This window comes from Rhipicephalus microplus, unplaced genomic scaffold (genome assembly GCF_043290135.1).
Source record: "Rhipicephalus microplus isolate Deutch F79 unplaced genomic scaffold, USDA_Rmic scaffold_14, whole genome shotgun sequence".
Taxonomy (NCBI): Eukaryota; Metazoa; Arthropoda; class Arachnida; order Ixodida; family Ixodidae; genus Rhipicephalus; species Rhipicephalus microplus.
This window is the reverse complement of record NW_027464587.1, coordinates 21164012-21185841: the sequence shown is the minus strand read 5'-3', so window position 1 is coordinate 21185841 and position 21830 is coordinate 21164012. Positions and strand designations below refer to the sequence as shown.

Here is a 21830-nt window from a genome sequence, read left to right as displayed (position 1 = left end):
GTTTATTGACGCTTGGGCACCCGATATTGTTCTGAATGATAGCTATGAGAAAGGTACATTGTATTTAAGTATGACTAGGTGCGTGATGTAAGCACCAAAAGTATATGGTCAGCGTTCCATAAATCTTATTGAGGATATGTGCAGCTGTGTGCATGTGCAGGGATTCCAGGTGCCGGCATGATGCAAGCTTGTTTTTTTCGACCAGAACACGGTTGCTTGACCAGTCAATTTGAAAGCCTGTATATTCCACATGTTCAGCGAGTGCATTCAAGGCCGCCCATGATTTGGTGACTTCATATTCGTGTTGTTTAACTCTTTCATTGAAATTACAGGTCTCATAGACTGACATGATGTCACACTCGTGGCAGACTACAGTGTAAACAAGACTACGGAAATTTCTGCTCGGCAGCTTGTTCTTCCCATTGACTAAAGCATTCCTTAGCTTTCATGTTGGTACATGCACTATTTTGATGTATGTTCCTTCTACATATCACATACCATATCTGACTTTCCAAGCACAGCGTTTCTCACATCGGTAAATTTGTGCATATTTGTCGTGGCCACAATTTCGGCTTGGCTTGAAGGCCTTTTAGTTAGGTGCTTATGTTAGAACTGCCATCACAAGAGGTTTACTGGGCTATGTCTTGCCTTTTATAATATTACTGCTATTATTATTATTGGTGATGTAGCTGGAAACGTCCTCCGCTATGCACTTATTGCAGATATTTCAAGAGTCGCACACACTCTTCTCATTTCATTTTTTGAGATGGTGTTATTAAATCCATGAGTACTTTTTATCATTATGTTCATAGAAAAGTACGTAAACGAAGGTAGCATGAAGGTAACCAAAACACGGAACTCAGCTTCACAAAAAAAGCCTACTAAATTTTTCAGCTTGCCTTTGTTTTACATAGCCTGGTCACTCCTCACAACGGTGTTCATGCTGTCTGAGAAGCATCTGGAAGCTAAGTTGCGTGTTTTGGTTGCTGACTTTGAAGGCTTCTTTTTAACTCTAGATGGCTCTATGTATAATGATAAGGTAGCCACTGGTTTGGAAAAAGGCTGAATAAATTATTTTCTGACCAACTGCAGCCAATCAATTTATGTGAATGGACACGCATCTTCACTTTCACATGTAAAGTCTGGTGTTCCCCAGGGATCAATCCTGGGACCAGTTTTGTTTCTCATTTACATCAATGACATTGGACATGGTTTGTCATTTACTATTAGATTATTTACATACAGCTACATCATTTATAGAAAAATTGACAGGTTTGTTGCTTCCGCAATAAGCTCCAGTTTTTCAAATAGGCACTGCAAAAAAAAGAAAAAAAACGAGAAAAAAAGCACTACTCATTCAATTGGCATGAGGAAATACATTTTAAAAATGGCACCCATTGTGCAGTATACAATGCTTCTCACAATGAAAATATCTGCTCTGGAATTCAATATGGAAGTATAACATTGTTGGCACGCTGAAGCAGGCCATCATTCATTCCAGTTCTGCCTGAAGGAGCACAATGGGATGTGGGTAGCAAAGCAACTAGCTCGCTTTCAAGAAGATACGAGTCAGTTTCGCCCTCAGCAGAAATGTAGACATGGTGGGTGCATATCTTGCCGTGGACTGCCAAGGTCACGGCAGAAATTTTTTTTCCCCATTGTCAACATGTCTCAGCTCATTTACGAAAAAAAAAAAGTTACGGGATACCAGTGTCCTGGTTAGTATCGCGATACATGGGATACACCATAAAAGTATTTCACTACTGAGATACAAATACATTTTTGAAAAGTGCCTCGATACAGCAATACAGACACTCAAAAGTATCTCTTGAATACTATTGAGATACTACCCAGCCCTGTGTGTTGATTAGCGCATGTGTGAAATAGCCGAAGCATATTTTATTAGATCTAACGACTAGTGCATAAGTATTTCATGTAACACTCTTCTAGATGAAGAACATAAGCTTTTAGAGAAGACATGAATCATTCTGTGTTGTAACACATGTGTACATGCGCACAGTTTTGATGGGTCAATATTTTCTATATATGTCCTTTCCTTTTCCAAATAAATTTCAGTTGTGAAATCGGTGCTGTGACCCTCTCCGACTGTTTCTAACCCGTTTCTTTGTAAAATATTCTACGGTGAACATTCACCAATTTGCCTAACTCATGATTCTGTATCTTTTATTTCCTATGGAATCGGGGAAACTGTTGCGGTCTGACAGATTCCTTTTTTCCACCCAATATTCAAACATTAGCGCTTCGACTGCTACCCCTGCTTTTATTGCAGGTGTCTGAGGACTTTCATTGTGCTCCACGTGTCAGAACCCAGAGAAATAAAACACCAACAAGCATGTGTGCGTTGTGTAAAAAAAAAGTGAGTGAAAGAAAGAATAAAGTAAATTTTGTTGTACGGTTTCGTTCTTGCGACATTGTTGTTAGTCGTTGTCAAGACAAGGTTGCATAAAATACGTAAGTACCCCTTTTTGCTGAAAAGTATATTTTAGACGTGTACAAATTAGACGGGGATGCAAATCATTAGTAAATACAGCAGTCTAGGTCAAGTTAATCTAATCCAATCCTAAATGGCCTGCAGGCTATAGCCATTATAATGAACTACAATGGGCTCCAGTAAGCCAACTGACCGGGTTGCCGCATCCTTGCTTTTTATGAATGCCGCGAGAAGGCGCCACCTCTACATTTTCTAGCAGCATTGGCTGCATTATTGGACTATCACAGGCTCCTTCAAACTTGCAGCTGCAGTTGATTTTATCTGTGTGGTTGTGTTCTGGTTGTTCCAAAAATCAAACAGCCAACTTCCTCAGTGCATAGGTCACAGGCTTTATTTTGACCAGATACACACATTTTTTCATATTTATCATATACACTCACAACTATATGAGTGTGTGTGCAAAATATGTTCATTTGTTTTATTTGAGTGTCTCATATTTTATTTTTTTGCCGCTAAAGTGTTCTTTCCACCCCACAGTTTTCCAAGCAGACATTATGGTCATGGAGTTTGCTTTTAATCGATGTGAAAAACCTGAAAAAGTCACTAAATTTGAAAAAAATTAAATTGACAAACACCCTGTTGTGGCTTTGCTAGCAAATATATTAGGAAACAGACACATGTGCAGTGTGGAAGTGTGCAATGTCACAGTCATGTACTGTCAAGAAACGTCACATAACTATGCTTGAAAAACTTTTCTGACCTTCCAAGTTTCAACAGATGTGTCAATGACACATCACTTCTTTTCTAGCATGAAATGCTTTCAAGAGTCCACATCTATCAGGACCCTTGCCTGTGATCTTTTTCAGGTATTTAATCTGAACTGACCTGCCCTAATGCTTGCATACTTGCACAACAATCTGTCAAATTTGTCCATCCACTCTTAACAGCCTGAAAATCCACTTCTAACAGCACCCCCTCCATTCTTCCAGTATAGGCCAAAAGGGTGATTACTTACAAAGCCATGCTTGTGGAACATTACTATATATGAACCTTACAAGTGTTTGGTAAAAAAAATTAGGGGACCCTTAAGGTTCGAGTAGAACACGACAGTGATATTCTATCCCTAGTGCATACTCCAACCACCCAGTGCATACTCTTTACAGGATAACATTACTTCAAAAGTTTATACTGCAGATTATTACTACGTAATCAATGTTTAAAGTGGCTTGTGCCAGTAAGGGTTTCGCATATAGCTGCAGTCTGTGTAATGGATTTCTAAATGGTGGCTAAGCGAGCTTGTTGATACGTACACATAGTTACTTCGAAGAGCGTAGAGATCGGACACAGGATAGACCACACAATACAGGCACTGGGTAGTATGCATTAAACCACGAGCAACTAGGCGCATGAAATGTTTTTAAACTTGTTATGCACCCACTACGTGGTCCTAAGAGAATACTGCAGTAGTATTTGTGCCTTTTGTTATTCATGGCTGGCTTTAAACAACGAAGTCATTATGATAATTACACGTTCTGATGGCCAGTGGCAATGCACATTTGTACCATGAAATGCTACGATATTACATGTTGTATTGTGAAGCGTGTATACAAGACGCGTGTATTTGTAAAGCATGAAAATTATTTATGAGCAGGCACGTGTCTTTGTGGTAGAACGCCTGCTTGCCACACAAGCAGCTTGGCTTCTATTCTCACTCAGACCTAGAAGGTTTTATTTGTTATTCTTTTTATTTCCATGTTTTTATATCATGGACCAGATGTAAAGTGAACATGGAGAATTTCATGCACCAAAAAAATGACAACACTGCAGCTGTACAGGTGGAATCACACTTGTCCAGAGTAGTGGAGCTAAAAGCTCTTGTTAGCGACGGCTTCTATGTCACCTTAGCTACATGCTTCTGTTCACGCTTAAATTATCACACAAAGGCCTAGCACGTCGTATGCCATGTTAGATATTCATACGGCATCGGCATTAACATATTTCTGCAGAAAACGGCAACTAGAGTGGTCGGCTGGGTGTTTTAGACAAGTGTGATTCGATCTGTAGAAATATTCAGTAATTTAACACTCCAAATTTAATTTTGTTGTGTTCGATTCAACAGTCATGATTTGCAAAACTGTATATGTTTTAACAATTTACTAATGTTTTAAAATGTCAAGTACACCAAAATAAAAAGAAAACTTGTGCAACAGTATGATACACAGCATCCGCCCTGGCACATTATAAGAAAAGACTTGAGAAGTTGTGTAGCGCAGCTGGGTACTTAGCTCTCAGAATGTGCTTGTACCAATGAATACTTACCCTTTCTTAACAGTTCTGTGGATTTCGAGGGCCTGATTATTTCCTACAGCCAACCAATTTTTTAATGTACATTTCTTTTATGTTACTGGAAAGCTCGTAATTCAGAGTGTCTAATCATGCATTGGCAACACAAAAAAGGCAATGAAACAGTTTTCACCAAACGTTGTTGCTGATGGAGTCTTATATGCAACACATGTTGCAAACAGTGGCGTACAGCTGTTCACTGCATTGGTACCAAATTCCGCCATGACAGAGTGCATGAGTGAAATGCTGGAGAGATGGTGTGTTGATGCACTGTGGTTCAATGCAGGTTTTTTGTTGCTGTTGAGGAAGCTCCACTGCTGAGCACCAATTTCTTAACCTTTTGAGGGTTAATAGGATGAATGCATCCCACTTTTTCCTCAGTAAAACTTTCTCTGCCACTTTACGTTGCCATCAGCATAATGCCTTCCTGCTGTGGTGTACCAGAAACATTAAGGAAACTGAGAAACTATATATTGCACGTTTACAATGCATGGCATCAGTGATACATTGAGCTTAAAATCATTTATTTTGTTGATATTTTTTCAGCCAGTGTCATATTGCATACCAGGTAGCTAAAGTTCCAAATTTATGGTATTCTTTTGTTCAGATTTTTTAGAGAATTTTAGCATGCAACTATATATTTTCTTTCTAAATTACAAAATTATATCTGCCTAAAATCATTGTGGAAGTGCACTCGAATGAAAAATGAAGCAGTTCCTTGCATAGCCTAACAGCATAGCATACATGCATAACTGTTTTTTCATGTTTGATGGACGTCACAAAACAGCACATTCTTTTATACTTTTTACCATTATGAGGAGAGGCAATGAGACCAAAAGCTGTGGCTAAGACACTGTTGCTAAAATTTCGGGCCGAAGGAAAAATATGGCAAGATTTCTGCTTCATACAGCCAGGAAGCCAAAGAGAACACGAATATTCAAGATCATCAAATCATGCAAGATATATGAGAAAAGCAAATATCTCACACTTGAATAGAATTCACAAATATGATGCAGCATTTGTAAATGCACCTACAGCATTCGGTGCATTGACACCACGTCGAAGTGGCTCGCCATGATTCATTACCACAATTTTAATTATGTGCGAAAATGCAGGCTTAACTGAGATGTTCGCCTTTATCTGTTGCAGATACAAGACAAGACATGCATAGACACAGCTTCGTTGAATGTGAATGAAAAGCAATATTCTCCTTTTTCTTTATTTTCATATAAATACGTGCACTCTTCTATGCCTGCTGTTTTCTCCTTGTCTTCATCGAGTTTCAATATTATCTACACCTACTGACAAGACAGACACAAGCTGAAAGGGTTTGTGTATGTGAAGACCTTGGGACAGAGCAGCTAGACTCAATGCCACAGGCCGGGGTGCAGAATTGTGTAGAACATCTGAAATTAAGGTTCACTGCAATTTTTTTCCCACAGATTTAGATGTGTTCCTCTGTACTGCTTCTATTGGGCCTTTTTAGGCAAGAAATTCGGCAGCAGAATTACAGCTTAGTGCCCTTATGAGACAATGTGACAGGTGTTGCTCCACTAGCTTATTCAAAGATGCTTCATGGGTCGATGAGCCACATGCGTCCCACTTTTTTCTCATAAATTGATGGCCATATTTTAGTGAAGATTGTGTCACACTATTTTTAGGCATGAAATTCTGCAAATTTCTGTAATTATGTGAAAAATATCGATGAACCCACGAAGGGTAAGTTAAACTGCATAATAAGCAAAATTAATAGTGAGAACGCAATATATATACGACATAATTTTAAGCCAGATTAACAATTGTCTGAGTTGCAGCAGGCAACGTGCAGAAATTCTTCAGAACTCGATACTAAGCTTTTGCCACGAAGCGGTGCAATGGCACAGCTGCTGTGATTTTCAAACACCATTTCAAAATACATATACAACTCAAATTACTCAAGGAAAAGGGAGCTTGATTTTATCATACTTCTGCATGTTTCCAAATAAAGAAAGATCTATTTACACTTTCTGGCCAGTTAATTGCTGTACCCCTAAACAGACATAAAAGTGATAGTCATGACATTTGGTAGTCTAACAATGGACCTAGGGATTTCAACATCACACCAATGTGATTTGGCATAAGCTGTAAAACCTTATTCAATCAGTCATACATTGTTACCCTTTTATGCCAGTTTTAACGCGATAGTTTTAAAAATCTCGTCAGCGTCGTTCATTGTGAGTGATGAACGTTGTGAGTAACCGGAAAACCAAGAAAGATGCAAATAAAATAAGTAATAAAAAATTTCCCAGTTTGCGGGAGGATCGAGCCCAGGCCGTTTGCATGGAAAGCAGGCGTTCTACCGCACAGCCACACATCTGCTTGGAAATTCAGGAGAAATAACTTCATCTGCTTGAAAATGCAGTGAAAATAACGTTAGGCTTTGCAAACACATGTGTCCTGTATACTGTCTTCACAATTCAATATGTAATATCACAGTAATATTTCTTGATACAAGTGTACACTGTAATCAGGCATCAGAACATGTGATTATCTTAAGGGCTTCATAGTTAAAAGGTGCCCAACCATAACAAAGTGCACACATTTCCTTCAGACCACATAGTGCACACCAAGTTGGAAAAGATTTCATGCACCAAGTGCTTGAAGTAGGTACTAGGGCCAGGGTATCGTTATCGTGTTCAATTCTTGAAAGCGATCGAACCTCAAGGGTCCCCCAATTTTTTTTTTTTTTTTTAAGCGAGGGAAACAAAGCATTATTCTAACCATGAATATTTTTATGCCAGCGATTTGACTAGTAGGTTAGCTCATTGAGCCATTTTTGGATTTATATGAGGTTTATTTGACTCAAAGAAAGCAATGCTATTTTGAAATGGCACTATATGCCAAAGACCTGACATGGTGTCTATTGTTGGACATTAATCTCCAGGTATCCTCGGCCCTCCCTCTTTCCCTCATTGAAGGGCCTGTTTTTTGTTTAAGAAAAGGTGGCAACCCTGGTGGCCGCAAAGTGTGAAAACAGTATAAAATAATGGAAGCAGGTTGTGTAGACAACAATCTACAGACAGTGAGTGGCATACAGAATTAACTTGGCTGTCTTTAATGTGTGTGTGTGGGGGGGGGGGGGGGGGGGGCATAAAAAAAGCTGCTACAGGGCCAAAACAGATGCCTTAATTGCAGTGGCAACTATGCAAAGGGGCAGCTGGAAAGTCTACTTAAATCTTCCAAACATGAGCGTCTTGAATTCGCTGTAGTTTTATCTCGAACGAATTAGGACTTGAAAAAAAAAAGAAAACCTAGCCCTCATATATTTGAAACAGGCACATATTTCAAGAAGGCTGGTGATAAAGCAGCAACAAGTTTAGCCATGCCTTCATTGTTGTCAATTGTGAGCACACAATACATACAACAGCGATACTTTTGGGAAGCACGCCTCTATATGACCGAGGTTAGGGGCACAGGCTTTCACCCAGGTGCCGGGGAAGGAGACACCTTTGAGAGGCTTCTTGACGACAGAAACACACAATTTATTTATATATTTACAGGTGCAAAAAACACAAGGCGTCAAGATGCGCTTTTACAGGAGACAGGACTGGCCGTAACGAAGGCCACAGAGAGAGCACTGAGCGCACACGCGGCGCGCTTCTCATATCCTCGGTCCGTGCATTCGCCTCTCCTCAAACGCGAACTATGTGTCCCAGAAATGCTGATGCGTGTTCCCTGCAGCACACCCAGACACCTTTTGCGTTTCTGCTGGGCGCGTACCACATTTGGCAGGTACGCCAATGAGCGTTTATTGCAGACTGGGTCCTTGCACTGCCAATCATAACATTTGAATGGATACTGGCAAGCTAACCGGCACCTTCGAGCCTGTGCAGCCTTAAAAAACGGGCCCCATCTGCAATGAATTACTTTTTAGCGGCAGAAGGAAAGAAAACAAGAATACTTCTTGGGTTGTTTTTTTTTCTTACCGGAGGCAATATTCGAACCAGCGAATGTACAATTGAAAGCTGAGCATAATGACTCTTCAGCTATTTACGCACGGTGACAGAAAAAATCATAGCCTTAAATAGTATAGGGGGTGGGAAAGGCAAGGGAGGATGCAAAGGAGAGAGTGAAAAAGAAGATGGGAGAACCATTATAAAGAGGAGAAAGGGACAAAGAGAAGGGGAGAAACCAATTGCGTAGAGAGAGCAAAAAATACAAATATATTAACTTTTTTAAAAAAACCAGGGTTGTGCAAATATTCGAATGCTTCGAATATTTGAAGGAACAGTACTGTATTCAAACTCGCTTCGACACGATTTTAAGTTATTGAAAATTTTGAAGTATTTGCAATGAACAAATAGTTAACATTGATCTGCACATAACCTCCTGTAAAGGTAATTTCACTGAAGCATAGAGTGCTATGCCGTGAAGGCACTTATCCAAGGGAATTCGCACTGCGGCAAAACCTCTTCAAAGTTTAAGGGGCACTGCAACTCTTATTGAATATGGTCGGAAAACGCGGCCAATCGGTAGTCAAGACTCCCGAGAACACGTGAGCCAAGTATTGTTGCGCAGCACGAGGCCAGAATTTTTCAATAAATGTTCAAATTCATCTGAAAATTGCTTTCCTTTCACTCGACAAATTGCGCTACAAGCTCAAAAATTACCCATCACAGCCATTATATCAGCGATTGGCTGATTCGAGCATGGCACGATGGACGTTACTGGGGCCAGGCTCACTTGGACTATAATCGAGTCGTGAGTTTGAGTGAGTACAGCTGAGTAATATTACATGAGTTTCTGATGTGAGCTGCATATTTCATAAAAATATCCTTATTGGGTTGCGACTAGTGACAGCTGTTTGCTCACTCGAGTCTGAGCGTGCCGAACTTAGTAATATGTTGGTAAATTTGAGCCTGAGTGAGAGTGGTTGACAAACAGTTTAGCAAGTCCCAATTAGTTCTGTAGAGCTAAATTTCAGTGAATTTGAGTCCGAGTGAGTTTCCATGATGAAACGTATTTCTTGAGTGAGTTTAAGTTCCACTTTTTCTACCGGCCTATGGCTGCTGCTCTCAAACATCAACACTACATCCTTGGGCAGCATTGAAGCAGCTGCAGCCATTCAGCCATCATGCCTGCGATGCAGGAACGTATTACTGAGGCAGGGTCTCGTTTCAGGAAAAGATGCGCCAGTTTTTCACACACAAATGTCAGACATTTAAAACGAAAGTAATTTTAAATAAAAGCAAAACAACCACACTGAAACTGCACCTATTACCAAACTACTAAGACAAGCAAAGCTTTGTAATTAATTGAAGTTCTGCTGAACATTTGAAACAAAAACAGTCACTAGTAGCTCCAAAACTAATGTCATCCATAGTGGCAGACTCACTCTTTGCAGGTGTATTTGTTGGCTGAAGCAGATGAGAAGCCCAATTCACCCATAAGTCATGGATAGAAGCGCTTCAGTCATAGCGTGAAAACAATCTCCAAATGTGAGCAGAGAGATCAGAACATCTGATAGATAGAGCTGCAAGAAACAGGATGTCCCTTGCAGCTTCTGTTTCTTCTTTCTTTGTATAGTTGTAGTGCTGTTTATAACAAGTTCACGATGTATTAACAAGCCTGCATCAACACTTTATATCAGACAGATCTACCCATGCATGCTCCATGGTGGCTGGTCACTGCACCATTGTGGCTGGTGACCAGAAGCAGGAACCCGCTCGCCAACCTAGACGGCTGAGTCAGCCTCCCAAACGCGTGTCAGGACCAAGACATGATGGCTGGCAGCAGGTCCTTGTTATGGTCTCGTGAATGGTAACCAACATAAGCACTGCACTGATGTTACATGCACATCACAATGTCTAAGTATATGCGCTGACTTAAATTCAGGTGATGTGTAAAAACCACTGGCCGCTAACAGCAGCAAAAATATGGTTGTTACTAATATGAACCACGACTATATGCCTGTTGGTACGCGGGCATAACTGCCTGTACCATGATATGAAGCAGCTTTGTGCAACTTCACATCATGGAATGTTTCTCTATCCGCCACCCGAGAACGCGCTCTGTAGCGGTCAAGCTCCGCCCAGAGACTTAGACAGTATGAAACTAATACAGGCCATGCTGAACTGCTGCCTCAAACTGCAACCAGCCTAATGGAATCAAACTTTGCCATAGCAAACATTTAGACTTTTACTAGAAATGATGCTGTTTTCTAGGGAATGTTCAGATTATGAACTATTCGTTAATGCCTTAAGAACATCTTACATTGTAATACAATCGCATAAAATTTATTTACAGTTGGAAAAGTAAATTTTCACCAGCTGCTTGCATTAGCTTTCATTTTGCCATAGTATGTGTTTTCACATAGCACAACTTAGAAAATGAAGTCAGGAATTCAATCACAAAGGAACAAATCTTCTTCATCTGAAAGGGATGCTAAAGGCAAAAAATTTCTCCCGTTCGAATGATGAGTGAAAGTTTAAGAATGCCTAAATGTCAGTATTATCTACAGGGCTTAGTTCACCAATAAAGAAATAAATGTATGATAAGGCTCGAGGCACCCATGCAATATTCTGCGAACTCTGTAACTTTATAAAATGACTTAGTCGAGTCCCAGAAAAAATCTTTTCTACTGTGGACTGAAACTGTCCACAGTAGAAAAAATGTTTTCAGCGCATTAAAATCTGGTATGAAATGCTTATTTTTTTATATGTAAGGTTTAAGGTCTCAAAACCAGCATATGATTATGAGAGACGGTGTAGTGGAGGGCTCCGAAAATTTCTACCACCTGGGGTTCTTTAACGTGCGCCCAAATCTGGTATGAAATGCTGCTTGGTTCAAGAGCCGCCAACAAGACTCATGGCTAGCTTCAATCATCCCCCCAAAAAGGGGGGGGGGGGGGGGTATTGAAAGTTCCTTCAAATTACCTACCTGTGCCACAGAAGCTTCTCCGAAGCTACTGACTGGTGTCTGCTCAAAATAGTTAAACTTTCTTTCTACCACGCTTGCTACTACTGTATTTCACGCCATCTAAGGGACAAAATGTCAAAAAGACCTACTTGGAAAGTTGTTTAAATACCAGTTGTAGCGTGCTGACCATTTAATATATAACTTCTTTTTAAACAAGGCATTTTCTTAGCATGGAACAAACAGTGCACCACAAACAGTTCACCACAGTATGCCTTTAGGGCCCCTTTAAAAGGTTTGATACATTTGTATACTTACATATAAAGGTTGCAACATGCTGGATGCTCATGGTCCCTAAAATATACCACAAAAATAAAAACTTTCTGGGCTGCGTTATTTACACAGTTCATCTTATTGACCAATAGGCATCAAAATTTATTAACTTTTCCTCAAACCACTTAGTTTTTAAAAGCAAGGTGCATATATTATGATGGTTTGCATTATTTTCTGGCTAAATAATGCCTGCAGAAAGTTATCTCACTGAGTAACACGGACCAAAGAATGTCATTTTAAAATTCTTTGTGGGGCAGAAGAACTAAGAATGCTAATGATGATGACAGAGTATATTATTAACCTACTGTTGGAATCTATAGAAAGGTCTCAAATCAGCAGCTATAGAACTATAAGGTTTCAATTTAAGGCTGATTTTTTTAATGGTTTAAACATGAAATATTACTTTGGAACAAAAAAGCAACTTGATTTTGGTTTTACCCTGTCACTTGCATAGTAGCAATAGGGAAATGCACCATCTCATTGTCTGCAAGACATGATATTAAATGCCTGTGCATTAAGGTCTTATCAAAAGAAACGGTGCACGGGTCGACGCCAGATGCAATGGTGAAGGCATTAGCATTCGCAAAAACGCCACAGTCGTAAAAGTTCTCTTGACGCTGTACTACCTTAGCGTGAATGGTAAGAGTGTTAGAAGCTAGAGTCATTATGTTCATAACTTGAGTTGCTACACTTGGCATAATGTCCTGGTCTCACGAATCATACAAAAAAACACTGTAAGGGCACCATAATTTGTCACTGTAACCCAATTCCCAGGAATATGCAGAATTTGAATAAAGTTGTCTCGCTTCTTAAATTTCAAGCTCTCCCCAAGAAGAACACCCTGATAATTGCACAGATCAGGAAACTGACACGAAATAATAAATTGGGGTGTATTTACGATTGCATCTGACAGCCATCCCGTGCCTCGTAAGGCCACTAAATCAGAGGAACTTATTTTGTATGGGTTGCAATTATTTGGACCACAAATCGCGTCAGCTATGGGGTCACTAATTTCTTCCACTGTTCTACCAACGACTGTCACAGATGCCTTCTCATTAAATTGAGAGTTTGTCAAAACATGCAAACTTAGTCTTTTTTCTCCCCGCTTCGTATTATGTGCACATCTGTTACGTGGTCGGCCGCGAGCGGATTTAACTAAAGTTATGCTAAGCGCTGTCAGTTGCTGTGCAAATTCACTAGGCGAAGAGCTAGTGTTTGATGTCTTTGCTAGAACCTGACATACCTTATCATCATGCGAGGCTATAGTAAAGTTAATTTCATCTTTTGAATCAGATTTAACTTGACCAGATTGCTCTTTCAGTTCCGATTTATCTTCTGTGGGGCCCTTCTTCGTAGTGTCATCATCTACAAACTTGGCCAATAGGTAGTCGTTCAGGTCTACACTCCACGAATTACTTACTTCTTTTGACTTTTCTAAGCCTTTTCCTTCCCCACTAACTTGTTCATTACTTTGTGCTATTTTAGGAAGTGGTGAATCATGTTTCTTATTTATAGGGTAAGTAACAAGATTTTGGAAAAAATCCTCAGACTCGCTCAATATTTCGTACAGTTCAGTTGCACTACATTGGGCTAGTACATTAGCAGCTTCCTTTGAAAGTTCCAACAGACGTGCATATGCATGTTTATATCTGGCCTCTGAGTTATGAAGTTTTGGCTGTACCTTTTTTACCATGCTTGTGGTTAAAATGCTCAGTTTTTCTGGTGACACTGTCTGGTCGGTCTGCACAAAATCAGATTTAAGCCAGCACTTTGACACACAACTTTCATCAAACAGTTCCATATTAATTTTTGATCTAGCTGCAAGAATGTGCCTGCAGGGCAGCTGGTACTGCACGTTAAATGTACATATGCATGTCTTCATATTATTAGTAACTTCATAAAGCTTACTGCCAACAAAAACGTTGCATTTGCCATCAGAGACAACACAGTCTCCTGGATATTTCATAAACAGCCCATATTCTTTACATACCAATTTTCTAGCATATTCGGTGCATTTTACTGACATCTCGATGCAAAACTTATTAGTCTTACTGGTGTCAATGCAAGTTCTCATTTCTTTATATTGCGTATGGCTGAGTGCGAGGGCATCATGGGTCACATACCTTATCAGAGCTTTCACTGCTTCCACTAAAAGCATGTCATGTGTTAGATATTTTTTTAACTTTTGATTATGGCTTTCCATTTGATTGTTAGCATTATTTCCTAAAGTACAAGCATTGGCACGATAAGCATGAACCCACATGATCTTGCAGCTGTGCCAATTTTTATAAAAGTACTCCAGGAGTGCTTTGTCATCTTCAAGTGCTTCTTTCAAGTCCTGCAAGTGCTCTTGATATATATCTACAGTATGTGCAAAAGCCAGTTTCGTAATTATACCTTTAACATACTTCTTATCTAGACTGTTTGACTTATGCTGCATCACTTTGGTGTGTAAGTACTTTAACACATGCCACGAACACAACAAGATTCTACATTTGGGCAGAAGCTGCTTAACTATATTCATTTAATTTAAATCTTTGTCCACTACCACAATTTTGCACTTCTCCTCTGCGATAGGATTCAAACAAAGGAATGTCTCTAGGAAAGACTTTAAAATTTCTGATATCTGCTGCTGAACAAATGCATAACATACAGTCCTCCCATGGCTTGTTCCATCTTCACACAGAATCGAATGCAAGATATACTCTTCTTTATTAACTTTATACAAACCATCAAAGAATAACACTCCAGGGTATTTTTCTAGTAACTGGGCCATATGCTCTGATTGAATCAATACGTAGAAGAGATCATTTCCTGTATTCTTTTCAATATGAACCTTCCATCCAGAGTTTTCAGAAAACAATTCGTTGATTTTTTCTAACAGAAGGGCTCCTTGATAAGCATTGTCCTGAATTTTTTTAACTGTTCTATGCTTCAAGTTTGTAATATCACGAGAAGTAACGTGTTTTCCCGTTTTCCTCAGAATGGCATTCTTTAGGTCTTTAGGTTTCACTATATAAGAAATCAACTCCTGAAGTTGCTCTTTTTCAGAATAAGCACTTAATGCACGATTATTATTGTACCATACCAAAATCTCGGGACCTATTTTATGGTTGTGCACATCCGCTAAATTTACAACTTCATAATAGGGCTGTAGAGAAACCTGCAGCGCAAGCTTAAGTTCAATGTTGCAACCTGTACCGTTGAAGCATTGATTAGGCCGAATATTTTGTCCCCTCGGATTTGGATACCCTGCGTGGCAACAGACAAACTTAACTCGAACATACGGAAAGTCTGCTTTGTTTAAATCTTTGTCAATACACAATGGGTTTTTATCTGATCTTTCAATATGCATCGGATGGAACCCTTCACTTTTCCACCCTTCAAAGCTAGCTTTAAACTCCTTAAAGGTGCTGAAATTGCTCCCTACAGGAAGATTTCCTCTACCTGTGCAAATGTGACTGTGTGACAATTTTGCTGATGTTGCTTTCTGCTCCTGTTCAGGGTCTTCACCACGAGGTGAGGAAGTACTGGTGTCAGCCGCACTGCTGCCCTTGCGCAGAACCACACCTTCTGACTCGGGGCTCACCGTGGATGTTACACCGCAGGCGTCGGGTGGCCCACAGTCAGTGGGTGGGCTCTGCTCAAAAGCAGCAGAGCACACTGGCACGGCAGTACGCCCAGTCTTCTTCACTTTGTGCTGCATCAACACACCACCGACAAGTGCAGGAGCATGCACAGGGCGCTGTTTTACTTGAGCGAAAACAGACACAGCTGGAGTCCTGGTGCTTGCCACTGCAGTTATTGGCAGTGAAGGGTACCCATGAGCAGTGTCTGTTTCTGCGACCTTAGGTGTCACTGACATCACACTGTGACATTGTATGGTAGCAGAATCAGACTTCCGTGCAACGTCAGACCACATTTTCTTGCATGGAGATGCAGGGGCTACAACAAGCATGGGGTCTGTGGAAAGAGCTGGGAAATTAGTTACATTATTCCAATACTGTGCCAGCCCTTCTGACTGATCACTGCGCTGGAATTGAAGCTTCTTGTGGTCCTTTTCTCTCTGGTGCTGCTGCTGTAATGCTCCATTGTGGCTTGCCTCAAGGTCCTTGCTTGCTTGCTTGATGGCTGCACGTAGCAGGCACCCCAGCAGCTGGAACACAGAGGAGCACATTTACAGTTGAACCCCTCCATAACAGAAGCCCTGAAGAATGAAGTTCTCGTAGCAATGAAGAAATATAATGTCCATGATGAACATTCATTGAGTACGAGGTGTTTGCTCTCTCTCAACAGCAAAGAGATATTAAAGGTACTCCCATAATGCATGTTAGTAACATGCGACTTTTTTTAGACTCCTAAACTAGGTGAGAAAGTAGATGTGAAATGAGCGGCGCCGCTCATTTCACAAGTCGGGCACTTGGGTATTTGCCTGATAGCAAAATCACTTCTTTTTCTTCAAGAGAATACTTTTTGCTAATGCTTCTGTTGGCAACTACGTCAGCACATGACATATAAAGTGCCATAAATTCGATAGATGTTCTGTAGACTGCCTAACTTTTTGCTGATGTGGTTCTATCCAAACGCATGCCAAGACCTCACACACTTTGCTTACGTGCATAGTTGTTTGGCATTTCAGCTTCAATGGAACGACACCAGGCGCTGTTGATCTACATGACTTTGTGTGAGCTGATGGCGACCTGATTGCATGCGACGTGGCATGCGAGGAGTTCTGCAATGTTGCCAACATCGGAAGTACATGCCACAGTGGAAAATAAGAAGTGTATGAACTGGTCTCCAGATTTGGTAGGCAAATCAATAAGGCTGTGCTCTTTCTGCAATAGATGGCACAATACGTAGTGAGCTGTGCACCAGGGTCTCGCCGGCTTGCCATATGTGTATATAAGGAAAGCGCAGCTGAACCATTGAAAGCAATAAAATGGGTTTGTTGACATTTTCTTCCCTTTGTCGAAGTTCTTGCGATCATCTGCTCATGCTGTGAAAGTAGAAACGAATGTAGGCTGTCGCCACAGGCACGGCTGTCATGCACAGATACCTATGCGCACACACCAGTCACATGAAAATGCCTGAAAAATCAACGTACACATTTGTATAATAGACACCTGCAACATGTATGCCCCACTAGAGGGATGGCTTTGTTTTGTAGCACAATGAAGCTATAGGGAGATTCAAAGCTGGTTTTTATTTTGCTTTTGTTTTTGGATTGAATATTGGAATTTAGTTTTTGTATTCTAGACGTGTACTCTGTCAACACTGAAAATGTTATTTACGTATGTCGACAACTGCAGGCCAGTGTGCAGGCTGCGGTACCCACACTTACTTTTGTGAGGGCCTGTGATGCAGTGGTTTGTGTCGTCTTGAGTTGGAAAATAGAGCCTGTACATCCTCACAGGACTAGTGGTTTAGCTGGACTCACATTACTCACATACTCAAGCAATTTTTGTTACAAATATATTTTCTAACTTTGCCAATTGTGTCATTGCTTATGTGAGCATGCATGAGGCACCACAGCAGAGTACGTCACATCACATAGGCTGCACAGACTGCAGTTAAACAAAATTATGCTTAACTAAGACAGTAAAATACATGCAATACCTAGAGAGGCTATCCTGCCAACACGTCCAGTCACGATGTTTAATAAGTGGTGACAGTTCCACTCCATGCACCGAGTTGACTGATTGGGACCCCTTGGAATACGCATAGTTATCACGGAGGCTCGCGTTTAGACTACTCTTGCCGTGGGTGCAAATAGTCTAAAACAATTTTGTAGATGTTTTTCAAAGATTCTGGTACGGCCATAACGGTCGAAGGCCTAAAAATGAGCGTCCTCAGCACTTGCAGCAAAAGCAATAATAAAAATTATACAATGAACTCGGTTGTTATAAACTACAGTTATGGCTTTCACGCGGGCTCTACAGCAATTCATAATATATTATGCAGCAAATTAGCGCATGTACGCCTTAAAGCTATAGTTGTTCAGACTTCGATCGTTTACGCATTAACGTAAACACCGTTAATTACTTTGCACAACTTGTTTCTCTTGCAGTAGGAATCTACACAAGGTTCAAAGAGAAAACCCGCGGGGAGCCGTGTTTCTGTAGCTGCCACAAATATTTACAGAAAACTTTGTTGGCTGAATTCATTTTGCAACAACTTTTGCTGTGAAGTGCAGATGTGCATGCACAATATGTAAACCGGGATATGTGACGTACCATACTTTCAGATCATCCGCAGTACAAATTAAAAGGTGCCTAAGCCCTGCAGTTCCTGAGAATCTGTTTCTCTCAGAAAAATGTTTTTAAAGTTTCTCACCAATATATATAGCACTGGAAACCTTTGTCCTTTCTCTCCAACTTCAGTATTGCTGACATTCTTTCAACTTTCTCGCAAGTGTAGTATACTCATTTTCTTTTTCAATGATGTAACCCATACATGTTAGACGTGGTGCCTCTACTCCCGTACTGTTAAATGAATGACTTCTCCAGATTATTCGGAACACTTGCTCAAACTGTGCATGGCAGCCCACACTGCAGCCGTACTACTGAATATGGTTTTCTTAGGAGGGTATCAAACAGCGGTGTAGATGAAATTCAGAGAAGGCAAAAGACACATATGTTTTTTCTGTCATTTTCACCAACCTTTCCTTTGTAACGCTAATAAGCTTTTTCCACATCAAGCAATACACAACTTAATCCCGTCCAATGCGAATGTAGCCTACACACGAGCGAAATTACTGTGCCCCGGAAAACAGCCCTAACATGACATAGAAACATTTTGGCACTATTTTTCATTATAAGATTGCCTAACATAGCCACATGCTAAATAATGACTGGAGAAATCAGTCACAAAAGGAAATAATTATATTGAGGACGGTGGAGGTGCAATATTGCTTATCACCTTGGTCTCTGCTGCTTTTATATGCTTCCGTGCTGACGAAAAAACATATAACTCTGCTTTCTCGAGTTAGTAAGAACTTAATTGTAGTTCAAAAGTGGCAGAGGCTGGATGGGAATAGAGGTTCAGCGAGGTGGCCCCACCTTAAAAACTGCATTAGCGATTTGTCACTTAATCTCTACTCACTCCTACACGTACCTCTGCCTTGGAGAAGAGTTTCTATGTGTGACTTTTCGTACTGCATGGCTAGAGCTGCACAGGGACTATGCATGCATCCCTGGCATCAATGAAGCCATAGAGGAAACCAGGGTATGAATTTCACTTTATTGTAGGGCACACAATACTGTCACAAGCTATTATAAAGCTGACAAGTATGGAATGGAGGATACAAACATATTTAGTACATACTGTGAATGAAATACAAAAGTTATTTCTTATATGAGCTCATTTAGCAAGAAAGCAAAAAAGTGAAGGTGCATCTGTAATTTGGAAGCATAGTAAAGAAATAGTGGATAAAGACGCACCGAAGGTAGGCCAGGCCTATTAAAACCAACGTGAACTTGCTTACAGCGTAACACCAGAAAAAATACAGGACAGGGAAGGAGTAGAACAGAAACAAAAGACGGCGCTGACTCACAACTGTTGTTTATTGAAAAAAAACGGGGTGAAAAGTATATATATATATATAGGTACTGGCAGCCTACACCACAACATGAGCAAAATATAAGGTGCACCGAGGTAGCGTTATCACACTCATGGCAATAAACAAGCTTGGCCTAAATAACTTAATTCTTTTTCATGCAGTGTGACGGATGGTTCACTAACGCACTTGCTACCCCTAATCTTTATATGATATGCCTTAGAGATTTCTCTAGTTAGCTGGTTAGGATGCTTGAAGATGATGGTGGTTCTCTCAAAAATGGGACGACAACCGCATGACCTGCAATGTTCCGGCAGATGAAGTCGCACGATCCCTTGAAGAGATAACTCATGCTCCCTTAAACGAACATTCACACATCATTTCTTTTGTCCCACGTACTCCCTGCCACACGATAATGGAGTTAAATACACAGCTTTTTTTCAATTTCGGTATTGATACCATTATCAGAACGCGTAAAAGAGCTAAGAGTCCTAGGCGGCTAAATACATGGATACGGTCAAAGTCACCGAAGTTCGCTAAGAAATGCTTTGTATTTAATAAACTAAAAGAGTGAAGCGGCAAAGCAATATGGTAATGAGTTGAGCACAAATTATGGTCTAGCTTTTAGTTTTTCAAGCTGTCAAGGAAAGGCAGGATTGGAAACAGCTATACATGTTTGCGGTCCACCAAGCCCAGTGCTATTCAGGTGCACTGGGAACTCATCAAGGAGAGGACAATGATAAATCTATTTGAGAAAAGATGCATCAACCTTTCAGTGAATGAAAATGCACCTTTTGCTGCTATGTGCAGGTGTGTAAAGCACAATGAAGTTAAAGCACATCCTTCACTTGTAGGTCAATGCATGCGACAACACAGCTTTCAGAAGTGAATCGTTATTATACATTAATTTCATATATTCAGTATGCTCAAGAAAAGCATTGTGAGAAGTAGAAATGAACTGAGCATGCAGCACTAAGACGGTGGGCATTCTTCTGTAGTATGCCACTTTAAGTTGTAAAACTGAAAACACCGGAGTGTATGTCTTTCTTCTTAGCGCTGTTGTAGCAAGCTGCTGCTGATAAAACAGTCATCTGCCAGTTGTATGTCCGGTATAGAAAATGTGTAGGCGGGGAGGGGGAGATGGGATCGTGAGCAAGAGTGGATGCAGACAAGTGGACTATTTTGACAAGATGCTTTGGTGGTTCTAAGATAGGAGTCTGCACATACAACTTGGCCTGCTCATACAATGCTGAAAAAAAAAATAACTTCATTGAAGAAAATGAGAAATTGAGTGTTTAGCTACATCACGCTCATAACAAAAATTTTCCACCATGCAGCGTTCAATTGACTAAGAAGGAGAAATTGACTTCAATGGTCTATCTATCTAGCCGCCTAGGTCTGGTCACTCTCGTGATCACACCCTTAGCTTTGGGTAAACTAAATTGGTTTGGGAGGGTAAGAACGTTTGACGAATACGATTGCCCGTCAAGTCATGAATAATGCCGCGATCCCGTTGCGTATGTTGTCAAACCCTTTCTTCCAGATGAGTGGCACACATCTGGCAGGTATGCGGTAATGTGCACCAGGTGATTGACAGTTTGGCTACTCAAGAATGGCAAGAAATAATATTGGTAATTTTAACACGACAACATCCAGGAAAAAGTCAGTGTTGACCTTATAAATGTAATGAATATATATCAGGGCCCCAGCAGGAATGAAAAGCAAACATTCTGCGTGGCAATCAAGTATTTTACCACATAGCCACACCAAGTCTCAACACTGCTGTGGAAATAGACGCCACTCAGGCACAATGTCAATTGCATGCTAACTATAGAATTTTATAAAAATTACAGATGCACTCCTATGATGCAGCCGTCACGACCAGTTCACGTCAATTGTAGTTAAGCGCCATACACTTTGGTAGATTTATGTAGCAGTGTTCGGGGCTAACATCTTTGAGAACACAAGCGCTTCATATCAGCTTACCACGTCTGATGTTGCTAGCACTCATGTTGCTGCTGGCATCATTGTGCAAATGTAAACAACTGGTTATATAAAACATATGTGACTGTTAACATACATCTGTGCGTACAACATTCGTCCGTTTTGCTAAATACACCACAGTCATCTTCTTTCAATGATACAGGTAAGTCTCAAACGGTATATTATTTTATTGTACAACATTTTTATACAGTAAAAGAAGTCACCACTTTTACAGTGCTTTTTTTTTTGCGGTTCTCACTTCACTTTATT

At 40.4% G+C, this 21830-nt stretch overlaps 1 protein-coding gene across 1 annotated transcript; it reads right to left on the bottom strand.

Annotated features, from left to right (window-relative positions):
- Positions 1-2825: 2825 nt before the first annotated feature.
- LOC119180832 (uncharacterized) lies at positions 2826-21400 on the bottom strand. The gene is made up of 5 exons (XM_075882884.1): positions 21332-21400; positions 17639-17796; positions 16014-16178; positions 12008-12043; positions 2826-10307 (listed from the first exon to the last, which is right to left on the bottom strand). Exons 1-5 carry the CDS (start codon positions 21398-21400, stop codon positions 10286-10288), a joined length of 450 nt encoding a protein of 149 aa, XP_075738999.1. The 3' UTR covers positions 2826-10285.
- Between the last annotated feature and the right edge of the window lie 430 nt (positions 21401-21830).

Bases quoted from the DNA above. Each gene is read 5' to 3' on its own strand.
- LOC119180832 (XM_075882884.1), bottom strand. From the start codon at position 21,400: ATGCAATTGACATTGTGCCTGAGTGGCGTCTATTTCCACAGCAGTGTT. The intron at 17,797-21,331 runs GTAAAATACTTG...AAATTGTTTTAG, and splicing joins AGACTTGGTGTGGCTATGTG to ACTATTTGCACCCACGGCAA. The intron at 16,179-17,638 runs GTATTGCATGTA...TCTGTGTTCCAG, and splicing joins TGGCAGGATAGCCTCTCTAG to CTGCTGGGGTGCCTGCTACG.